The 12,752-nt window shown below is 31.8% G+C and overlaps 1 protein-coding gene across 1 annotated transcript in view; it reads left to right on the forward strand.

Moving 5' to 3' along the window:
• Nucleotides 1-845: 845 nt before the first annotated feature.
• Nucleotides 846-12,752, forward strand: part of LOC118742108 (hemicentin-1) — a 286,471-nt gene continuing 274,564 nt past the window's right edge. Inside the window, exon 1 of the mRNA XM_036474073.1 lies at nucleotides 846-1,166. Coding sequence (XP_036329966.1) covers nucleotides 1,076-1,166 — 91 coding nt within the window. The 5' untranslated portion in view covers nucleotides 846-1,075. The remainder of the gene's footprint in view (nucleotides 1,167-12,752) is intronic.

A 12,752-nucleotide genomic window follows, 5' to 3' on the forward strand; every position in this document is an offset into this window, starting at 1 on the left:
GCGCGATAAGTGCGGCACGTGCAAAAATTTATGTGAAACTTTCATGAGTGCCAACATTGCCAACCGTTCGTTCGAGTGTGAGGCATTACTCAAATGCTACACAAATTCATTTACAAACCAAAATGGCTACCACACAACATATATGTACATACATACATATGTAGGTAAATTGTAATTGTACTTTTTCCTTACAGTGTGCTAAAGACAGCGACAGATGTTTCGGTAGGCGCTTAGGCTTGAAAATGTCGACATTAAAATATCAACAACAATTTGTACGCAATAGTGGAGATAAGCATGCAGAGTCAAAGGCGTGGAAAAGTGTGTGTAAAAGAGCTGTTGAATGAAAGTAAAAACAACAAAATTTATTAAGAGAAGCAAGTGTGAACACATACTTATGTTTAAAAAGTTAACGGTGTATGCCGACACGTGTACAGAAATGTCCCTTGTGGCACATAACCCGCAAAAACTCTTAGTAAATACAAGAAGCCAACGAGCGAACATACATACATACATATGTATGTCAGGTGCGCTTCAGCGAGAGTGTGGCAAGTTGAATGCAGCCAAAAAAAACCGTCCAGCATTGCTCTAAAAATGCATAAAAATTAATATTTCAAATACAAAAACTACAATTGAACCGTTATAAAACCAAGCGCAGCACACAGTAAACGGAAGATTTAGTGAAAGGAAAAAAAATAAAGAAATAGCTATAAAAAATCGAATACCTTAAATGAGAGTTTAATATCCACGTAAGAGGTTTAAGTGAAAGTGTCTGAAAGGTAAAACAAAACAATAATTAATTTGAAATAATTTCAAGTAAATTCCTAACTATGCAAGTAAAAAAAATTAAACAAATTGAAATTAAAATTCCTACAAATTCATTCGTGCAATAAAAGAACTGACTAAGGATAAGTTTAAAGATTCTTAGTGTTAATAAAATTGGCAGCCACAGGAATTTTTACCAGCTCAATCGCTCTTGTAATTATAAAAAAAAAACAACATCGCTGTTTTAAATATTCGTGCGTCGTCCAATAAAAACACCAACTACAACAATAAAATTAACAGCAATACTACAAACATGGAACGCGCTTTGTCGATTTTGTTGTGCCTCATCTTAACAACGTTGCAGTTTATTTCAACACACGAACACGGTGATGGCTTTAAACCAGGTAAATACTGTACATACATATATATAAACACACATTTAATTTTTTAAGAGATAAATATGTAAGCAGTTATATATATATATTCTCTTCTGAAAAGTTGACGTATAGTTATTTTGGTAAAGACTATTTTCCACCCCTTTACCCCTCAATGATTCCGACAATATTTTTTTTTTTAATTTATGATTTCAATTGTCGAAAATATGCTAATGCTTATGCAATCTTATCATTAATATTTTTTCCTTAAAAAAATGTGTTCAGTTCTAAATATATATATTTTTTAATAGCATAAAAATATCTAGACTAAACTGAGGCGATTTCATAATTTTTTCCAACAAAAACAAATTTTTACATTACAAATTTACAAATTTTTTATTTATTTTATTTGGGAAGATTTTTTTTTTTATTTTGGTAAAAATAAATTTTTTCTAAAAAAAAAAATCTAAAATCCTTAGAAATTTATTATTTGCAAAAACAGAAATATTTTCACAAAGAAGATATATTTAGTTATATAATTTTCTCAAGCACAAATAGTATCTATTATTAATTTTAATTAAATTAAAATTATTATTTTAGGGAAGAAATATAACTTTCCCCAAAACATTATTCCTCCCAAAAAATATTCGATATCCAAAAATATTTTTTCCTATATAAATTTGGTTAAATATTTTTTTTTCGAAAATATATAGTATTTTCTCTTAAAACGATGTTGTTTTTCTCAAATCATCAAAACTCAAATTTTACTTAAAAAGAAAAAAGTAAAAATTGGTATTTTTGCTGAAAACAAATTTATCACTACGAAAATAATAATTATTTCTCAAAAAAAACCTCAAAATAAAGTTTTCCAAACAACTTTTTTGATGTCTGGTAATTTTTGCAATTTTTTATGAAATATTTTGTTCTCAAGAAAATGGTATTTTCCAATAAATGGTAAGTTTTTTATAGTTTTGATAAAAATTTATTTATATTTTTTTTAAAAAATTTTTCCTAAAATACCTGAAAATTAAAAAAAAATTAAAAATATGTAAATATTATTTACCAAATGTTTAGGTAATTTTGTTCTCAAATATTTTTCATAAAATTATAATATGAAATTATAAAAGCCTACATACATAATCGCCAAAATGCTTACACTATTCTTATGAGTGCAGAACTTTTTAGGAAACATGTTTCCCTTGGGTGTTGAAGCGGTTAACAGAACAGCAATTTCAGGCGCTTGTTGCCATATTTAAAATAGTAGTTCTTTAAACCTTTTTTTTCATATTGGATTACTTCTACACAGACGGGGACTGCTATTCAAATGCTACTTAGCCTACACCGGAAGTTTTGATTTGCTTGAACCCCAACAAATCTTTTTTGAGAAAGCTATGAAAGCTAGTAAATGAAGAAATACTAGTTGGTTGTTTATTGTCCTAAAAAAGTTCTGAGTCAGGTTATTTCTCATTCTGGTTAGCTAATTTTAGAAAGATTTTCCAATTAACTCATTCCATTAGTGCAGATAAAAATAGAGTTGACCAAGAGAATAAGATGTCAGTGTCAAAACAAATTATATCCCTCAAAAAGTGCAGTACATATTAACATTCTTACATACCGCTGTGTATTTGAAACTTTCTGCACATTTACAGCAGCATTTTCACAAAGCTTTCAATTAAGTAGAAATGGTTACTTTGAGCACCAAAGCTGCGCACATAATGCCACCAACAAACAGTGCAATCAAGCGCCAGAGCTGTAAACAATTGCCTGTTGACGATGACAACAAAATCTAATTAACTCAGCTAATTCCCAAAATGGCTACAAAGGTTGTCATAACAGTGAATACGAAGGGAAATGAGTGAAGTAACTATGTTTAAGGGTACTTGCTTGTTGTTGACCTGCGTTAAAAAGTGTTTACAAAAGCGGCAAAATTGCAAGGGAAAATATGAAGGAGAGATGGACGTAAAGTAGCTGCGCTACATTTTATGTAACTGCTTTTAATCTACATACAGAGCAAGGCACAATTTTTGCATTCACAAATTATTATTTTACAGAAAATACTTTGTCGGTTTTGTTTTTGCCAAGAAAGTTTTTTAATTATTTTGAGGGTATTCTTCCTAATACGATTTGGGAAGATTCACTAAGGCAGTAAGGGCGCGGTCAGACTTGGCAAGGTAATTAATTTCGAAAATCTTGCTAAATCAAAAAATTTCGAAAAGTTATTGCAAGGCGTAGTCGCACCATGCATGTAATACTAATTTCACACAGAAATTTAATTATTTTTAATTTGAAAGTACGTTTGGTACAAGCACACCATTTTAGGTATATTTGGGACGTTGCCAAAGAACTTTTTCCTTATTTTTTCTTTGATATTTAAATGCATTTTCTAGTTTTTTAACTTGTGAAATTGCTTCTCTTCTTTGTGAGGGAGCATACAATTGATACCTTCTAAAGGGTGGTCAAAGCAACGTAACTGTTATTTATTGCGCCATATATTTGGACAGACAATATTTATTTTTAAAACGTCACATCGAAGAACTCGGAAGGAAGCTTTTCTAAAATAAACTTTTGTCTCGAACTGCTCGAAGAGATTCTTTATTTTTATAAACAAAATTTAATGTGAGTCGAAAAATACATATAAAATACAGAAGGGATGTAACCCTATATTTTTTAATATATATGTACTTATAAAAATATATATGTACTCCTTGGAAACTTTACCTACTTATGGGTAAAGTTTTTCCTCCAATTAGGTACAATTGGAAAACTAAATTTTCTATCCCTGATGGCCCAGAAACAAACAGCTGACCTCAATCTCAAACCTTAGCATACGCAGCAGGATTGCAGGAAAAATGCATTCAATTAGCGCTCAATTAAGCACAAATCGAGCAATTCAGGTAAATTTTGTATGTTAAATGGAGCTCAATTAGCGTCTTAATCGAGAAAGTTGGCTAATTTCCCGATTAACTGCCTGTCTGAAACAAGTATAAGGTTGATTGGTTTTAATTTCCACAAAGCGATACTAAATCACACAAATTCGCCATCACACGGCCATTAACAAAAAATCATAATGGTAGCTCTGAGTATTGCACAATATTTAAGTATAGTATTATGAGGTGCACTCTACAATAATTTGAGTTATGATTTTTTTACACCGAAGTTAAGAAAAATGAGTACATTACAAATTTAAAAATTTTCAAGTTTTTTTTCAGATTTTTTTGTGTATGCAGTTTTGTAGCGCATTAAATTTTAGTGGCTGTGCTTTACCGAAAGTTTAAATTTTCTGAAATAGCAGGAGAAAGTTAAAATTTCGAAGCTCTTTCAGAAAGCGATTTGAGAAATGGCGCTTTGCAAATTTTACTTCGAACTTAATTCTTGAAATGTGGCAGAAGGAAAATTTTCGAATGCTCAGGGGGGAAAGTAGACTTAAAATGTTGAAATCCGACAGTGCAATGTATTCAAAAGGTGATTTCATTGCCACATCTAGAGGCGCATTTATACTTTCAGCAAGCTAAACATGCAGCTTTAGTGAATATAAAAACAATCTCAATAAGTCACACTTTAGATGAAGTTGACTCTAAACCATAAATATACATAGATCTAAAGGATTTAGTTTTCGTAAGTGTACTTCTCATTAAATACAGTATATATACATTTTCAATTTGATTTTATTTTTTGCAATACGAAATGCTGCATAGGTTTTTAATTTTGTATAAGTCGGATTATAAAAACATATTGTCTGAATAACTCAACTTTAGCGCCATTTGCGGATTAATTTTCATAAAAGTATTTCCACTACCACTTGCAGCATACCTTTCTAATATTCACCAAAATCGGACCGGTAATAGGGAATTTCTGAATAACTCCACTTTAGCGCCATCTAGCGGATGCATTTTTCGTGAAAGTCGTTCTCATCAAGCATAAATACAGATTTTCTGAATAGCTCGGCTTATCCGCCACCTAGTGGATTAAAATATGACCTATGTCCGCGGCATTGGGCCAGGGATTATAGTGCATACTGTCCGAATTTTGTTGGAAAACTTTCATTCGTTTTTCAGCCAAGTTTTAAAAAAGACAACGGGACAATTTTTATATCTATTATAATTTTTATACATAATTTATAATATAATTAAATATAATTTTTTCTAGAATTTTTTTGTGTATCTATGCAATTTTGTAGCCCATTAAATTTTAGTATAATAAAGTGCGCATTTTAAGCTACTGCAAAATTGTGTTCGTTTTTTATATTTTTTATGTTGACGGCTTTTTGCACTTTTTTCTTGTGGAAGAAAATGCACAAAACCGTTTTCAAAGAAAATTAAAAAAAAATGTACGCCAGTTTAATACATAGACGCCTTATTATACATATGTACATATTCGCCATATTAAAACACCCCCCGTGGGCCCGCCACTGACTGACACGTAGTTTAACCCCCAAAACCCCCCCGCTGGATCCGCCACTGGTTCAGGTCCTTATTACTGCTACAGCCACTAGAACTCACAATGATAAAAAAAACTAATGGCAGTCAGTAGCGCAACTAATAAAACATGTATTGGATACAGGTTTACGTACTTTTGGTGGTATAAATAATGCACTATTTATTCTCGATAATTATACATATACAGATTTATAAATTTTAATTATTATTAGACGGAAAGGGAATTCTCTTTTTGAAAAATCCGGATAAATATATTTAATCGACTATATCGACTAATCATCCGGAAGAAGAATACTTTAAGGGGTGTAATGTGCGTAATAACAATGTTATGGTTTCAATCAAATTATTTTTTTCCGGACGAATAATTGAGAAATATATAGTAATCCGGACTTTCTGGACCACGACGTTTATAAGTAATAACCTTTCGATCTTGAGTTTGTTATAAAAGATAAAGAGAAAAAAAATTGCAATTTCTTTAATAAAAGTTTAAACCCCTAAAGGAACACTTTTGGCAATTCACATTTTCCAGTTAAAAACAAAGAAGCGTTCATAAGCCTAATTTCGCCGCTGCATTCATTATGGAAGTGACACAGTTAAAAAATATGTGTGCAAATAAGGACAGAAGGGGAAAAATCGGGTACAATAACAAAAAAATTAGAGAAAACAAACAAAAAATATGGCGCTTTTATTTAGTTTGTTATGCAAATAACAATTCAGCAAATACAACGAAGTCACAAGCGAGCATACATATAAAAGTTGGACATATGTATGTATATATGTACATTAGGATGGCCCTTAGTTACATGGAGAAAATAAAAGTGTTTGAATTCTCGGTCTCAGCCTCTAGAAATGTGTGAACAGCCTAAAGACTAAACTATACAAAGTTTTAGGTCAATCAAAAAAGATTTAGAGGTGGCTCAAAGCGCTCCGAGCTCTTTTCGAAACAAGGGCCACCCTAATGTGCATACGTATTTACGTGTGTATTCACGTATTTGTACTGGCAATGTATACAATACCAAACAAATAAGCAACGGGAAGTCGTAACAGTGGCACACACAAGTACTCATACAAACATACAAATGACAGCGCTGGGTACACATTGGTGTTATATGGGACACTGGGGAAAATGCATCGCACAGGCACAGACATACGCATATGTACACAAAATATGGAACACAAAGAGAAAATATTTAGTTGGTGTATGTGCCATAAAAATTTGGTTTGTTTTTGTATTTAGTGCACTGCTGTCCTTTGTGGCCATGCTGCATATACCCTAAAGACAAAAATCATACATATATACTAAGTCAACATCAAAGTTAGATTACGAGTCTAGCTAAGGGAGAAGCTACCGAATATGCATACGTACATGTGTATGTTCTTATATTTTATAATAACAATCTAAACATTTTTCAAAAATATATCCCAAAGAAGCTTTTTGCAAACATGTCTCTTCTTTTTTGTTTAATTAAACTTTTTTCCAACTGGAATAACCTTATTTCTTCAGCTAAGTTTTCGGCGTGCATATTCTCTTCACAACCTGGAACAAAAGTTGCCATGCATAATTTTTTATGTCGTAGTGGGAGCAATGCTCCCAAATTCGATCTAAGATCTCATAAAATTCATATCTGACCGTATCCTTTGGCGCGTAGATGAGCTTAAGCGAGATGTTGAATAATCTCACCTGTACTTTGGTTGCTGCAAGGCGCTTTCTCATTCAAGTGGACGAAAAAGTTTTGTGAAGAGATCTCTCTATGCACCACAAATTCGACACGGGAATGGCGTTTCATTACGTGGCAGCTGCAATTGGTGTCACAAGGTCCTTTGAAAAAAAATCCCGACTACCTGGTGAAAAACCAAAAACGCAGATTTACTAAATATTTTAATACTGTAGGAAGTATAGCAGTATAGCAATACCGTTTTCAGAAGTAAAATGAGTAAATTAACAAAGCACGCGCACTGCACAAAGTCGGCACGGGTTACCGTGGTCCGAATAGCATAAAATTTAAAAAAAATAAATAGATATTTTTAAAAGCACTGAGACTCTCATGTTTTTCCTCCGCCTTGAGTTCTTGGCCAGAATATGCGTGAGCGCTACAGAGCACTGAAAAATATACTGTAGTCAAATGAACTAGTTGTAAACTACCTCACAACTAGTACCCTGTAGGGAAACGAACTAGTGCGGAATTGGTTCGGTTCTAGTGCGTTTGGAACCATGACTAGTACGCGTTAATTCTCTTTTGCATGCTAGCGACTGGCGAATTTAACATTGCGATGTCCTAGGAAGTGTCAATTGTTCCCCGTTGCATCCCTTTGGCGCTAGTTCCGAACCAGTTCTAAATTCGACAGATAAGATCTAGTTCGTGTTGCATCCCTTTTTCTATAGTTCCAAACCAGTTCCTAATTCGACAGATGAGATCTTGTTCGATCTGCATCCATTTTTTATAGTTCCCAACCTGTTATAAATTCGTCACATTTCTAATCAGGCTTGTCGGAACATTTCCCTTTTATATTAAATATGATCGGTTGAAGGAAGGACAATACCATCACAAATATTTAAACGCATTTATTAAAAATTTATGAACACATTAGTAGTAGTAGTATTAAACTTAAGTAGTAAGTAAAAAACAAAACTGCGTTCTGCTTAAAAGTAAAAATATTAGTTCACTTTGTCTTACTTGTCTAAATTTAAGCATATTGTTTTTTAAGTAAATAAGATATACAGGCAGTCAATAAAGTTTAGGTACATCAAAGTTTTTACAATACCGGCAACTATTGTTTAAATATTTAATTTTTCCCTAATTTTTTATAAAAATATGGTTAGTTCTACACCAAAAACCCCAAAAGTCAGAGTTCCAAACCTTATGCAAAATTAAAGAAAACTCCGCAAATTTGCATCCAAATATTGCAATTTACACTCTTTAGAAAAAAGTTAAGTACGCAGTTTTTTAGCCCATTCAATTTTAGTATAACAAAGTGGAAGTTTGAGGCAGCTAGGACTTACATACCATTGATATTTAGCAATTTTTTGTTTTTGTTTGGTAAGTCCTAGCTTCCTCATACTTGCACTTCATTATACTAAAATTGAATGGGCTAAAAAACTGCAAAATCAACTTTTTCTAGAGAGCGCAAATAGAAAGTGAATTATTTTAATTAAATTCTGCAGAATTTTCTTAAATTTTGCACAAGGTTTGGCACTCTGATTTTTGGGGATTTTATAAAAAATTGCCGAAAACTAAAATATTTAAAAAATAGTTGCCCGTATTGTAAAAAATTCGTTGTACCTAAACTTTATTGACTGACTGTATTAAGGTAGCTGTGCTGGATTACATAAAACAAAAATTAATTTGTCTTTTCTTAAAAAAAAGGTAGCTCTGGTGGCTTGCATTTTTAAATAAATTTAGTGAGAAAGTGGTAATTATTTTGACACTTTTTTACCTCTTTTCTGCAACTACATTGCCTTTCTCAATTGTCCTTCAGGATCTTGGCCTTTGTTTATGGAATCACTAAGTATAATGATTATTAAGCAACTCAAAAACTATACCAGCGTGATTACCGACGTATCCTTTTGAGAGGTAGCCGCACTCTTATAAGCGTAATAAGACCCAAACTTTTCAGGTCAAAATTTCAGTAGGTTGCGTCTGTATGGCCTTTTCAATTTTATAAATTATCATTATTTTTAAGTGGCAAAATAAAACTCAAAATTAATGATAATCTCTGCGCGAAAAAATAAAAATCATAAAATAATCATTATTTGTAATGCCAAAAATAAAAATCAAATAATAATTATTTCCGTTTGAGCGAAAAAATAAAACAACAATAATTCATAAAATAATGATTAAATGCTGCTTTAAATTATTTTACTCATAATGATTACCTTCCCTGCTTTTAAAATTTGAAATAAAATAGTTTAGTGAAAGTACCACATTTCACTGCTTTTGGACTGGTTCGGGACTATTTACTATCGGACTGCTTCGTTTTTGGCGAAAAAAAACTAGTACTGAACCAGAAATTTGGTTCACTAGTTCGTGTTTTCCCTACAGGGTATGAGCCGCATGTCAAACTGGTCAGCCAACTATCTTTTTTTCCATACAAACACTGGTATTTTTAACATGGGGATGTGCTACGAGATGGCAATTGTCAGATTTCGGTCGGAAATATACCAGTCTCATACTAGCTCAAAATAGACAGAAAAATACTAGTCCAACTTTTGATTAAGTACACTTTAATATATTACACATTTTTATTTAGCAGCCTTAGATATGCCAATATATAGTGTTAATTTTTTGTTTATTAATTGAAAGCAAAAATAAATACATAAATATTCCAAACTTTCGAACATAAATTTAAATGCATTTTCCATTAAATGATATTAAAAGTAAAAGCTTTCAGGTACAATAAATACTATATTTTTGTCTTTTTTAATAATATTTTTGTGTAATTAAAAAAGTCAAAAATAGTTAAAAAACGATCAAAAATAACGAAATAATGATGTAATTAAAATTAACGAATAAAAAGTGTTAAAATATTTTTAAGTATTTAATATCGGTATTTAATAATTAAATGGTTATCAAAAAAAATGCCTTAATTAATAATCATTATGAATATTAATAATTATTTAACAGGTCTGGTATAACTGAATACGCACTCGATTTAATGGTTTACAATATACCCAAATAATAGTTATAATATTTTGTGTACTTTATTGTATTAAACTGTCGAAGTCAAATAACACAGGGCATAAATAAATCGTTTTGTACTTAGTACAAGTCTGGTAATTTTCGAACTAGTTCGGTTTCTTTCAGGAAATTCTGGTTGTATACTAGTTTTTTTTGACTAGTTTTGGATTTCGTTGCAGGGTAATGACCAACCACATACACGTACATACATGAAACATCAGTGTAAACCAACAGTAATTTTAGCAGTGGAATAACGAAACATACAATAAATTTGAAAAATAACAACAGCTCAAACAATAGCATCAACATACATACATATATACGAATGTATAGGCACGGCAGTAGATAGTTTGGAAAGAGATACATAGTTTCGTGTGCAGAGGGAAAATGATACTATGTACTTATCTACATATACTTATATTCGAGTATCAAATACTGCATGACCGACATAAAAAATGGCATAATTCACACTGAAAGTTGGTCGTCATGGGTCCAGCCGCATTTGCAAGAATAAATATGTGTAAGTATGAACCTTTATATCTGGTACATATGTAGATATGAGAGGACGCAGATAGCACACGAATCACTCGTAAAATGTGCTTGGTGGAATGTGGAGGGATTGAAGAGAACCTTATCTTAATAGAGTGGCATTTGAGGTACATGGTACGTTGGAGGGTATACAGTGTCAGGGAGCTAAGCTGCACTGCTGCTACTTTTAGTGTCATTGTGCTGTTGCAATGGAAACTCTGATACTTAATGCACGCTACTGGCTGCTGTGCTAAATTATTGCTACACATCCAGGCTATAATAGTTTATCTTTTATTTTACATATTTACAACATTTGAAGGTTGCTTGTGAAAAACATACGAATAAGTATGTACGAGCATGAAATTTGAAATTCGTGTATACTCTATTTAAATAAATAAATGTGTTTAGGGATCTTTGTTTTAGTTTAAGTGCAACCATATACATACGTACATACTATGAATGTGAGCAAACGTTAAAGATAAAAATATACAAATTGATCACGCTTCCCACAAGGTTTTATTATTAAGTGAATTCGAAGATTTACATAGTAACTCTTCACTCGATTCGCCTGCAACGTGGGTCTGATCATTGACAGTAAAAATTTGGAGAAAGCAAAATTTTTTTTTTTATATATATTCGGTAGTAGTCCAACCAGAAATCGAATGCTGGTTCTGCCGGTTGAAAATCTTATTTACGATCGTGCATGCGGATATTCGGATATCTGAATAAACGGATAGTCCCGTTCCAAAACCTAACTGATTGAATTGAAACAATAATCATCTAGGTAACACTCCGCTAGAAGACTCGTCGCTTCAATAATTTTGGGGATATTCTTCCAGTTGTTTTCAAAATGCAGGAGGGGAATTAGAGTGAGGTAGTCTCTCAGAGGTGGTCCCATACTAATCTGGTTAAATCCGATCATTGGATCATGAAATATATAAATATATATCTTTTATATGAAAATTGAAGTAGTTTTTTTTTTGCTAAAAATTACTTGTTGTAAACTTGCCCTCAAGGTATGTAAATGTATGTATGTAAACACATATGTATCGATGACACAAATTGGTATGTTAAAAGTAGCCCATATGTTCATACGTAAATATAATACAAATTTCAAAGTTATGTAAATAACTATTTTCCTATTAATTTTCTCTTGTGGTACGAAAAAGCAAACTCAAAATACACTTTTAATATTTTTACCTTATAAATGGTTGCGCAAATAAGTGACAGAATGTGAAACCATTTTTTCTTTACTTCCATTTCTACGCATGACACACATCGCACTTATTTGGTAGTGCATACTTATGTGCATATGTATTTATATGTACATTAGACCATACCAAGAGTCTAAAGATTAGTTGCAAGGCAAATTCGAAAACCAATTCTTTTACCGAATGCCTTTTTACATTTTTCGGTGACACCTATGTACATTCGGTAATACAGACTTTTTTAAATAGTTCTTCTGGAATAATCGAAATACTTCCATAACAGAACTCATTTTTGATTAGATTCGATCTAGTGACATTAGGGTGGTGGGTTAGCTTGATAAAAACTGGAACCAGGTACTTGTGGCCACTGAACTTTGGAACAAAAAATTGTTTCTCCTTAAGAACAAGACAAGATCGTCTATAAATCATACTTTAAGACCCGGCTGGAAATGCTGAAGTTACTATAACGAAAAATGTAAAAAGACGACCCCTAAGTTCATCTAAGGATTTTTTTTTTTTTTTCAAAATTGCTTTGCAGAATACTTAAGACTTAGGTGTGTCCGGCGAAATTTTTTCTGGGTTTTTCTTGGGGTTTTTCTACAGGAATTTTAAAACGTAGATATTAAATTTAAATACTTTGGTGAGCTGAACCGATTTGCAAATATAATCCAAAATCTAAATCTAATTAAATATCAGATGAGCTGATTAAAAAAAAAAAAATCAAATAATTGTCCGATTTTTGAAGTTATATTGCATTCGGTCCAGCTC

The sequence above is a fragment of the Rhagoletis pomonella genome, unplaced genomic scaffold (assembly GCF_013731165.1).
Source record: "Rhagoletis pomonella isolate Grant_MI unplaced genomic scaffold, Rhpom_1.0 Rhpom_scaffold_00001, whole genome shotgun sequence".
NCBI classification, from domain to species: domain Eukaryota; kingdom Metazoa; phylum Arthropoda; class Insecta; order Diptera; family Tephritidae; genus Rhagoletis; species Rhagoletis pomonella.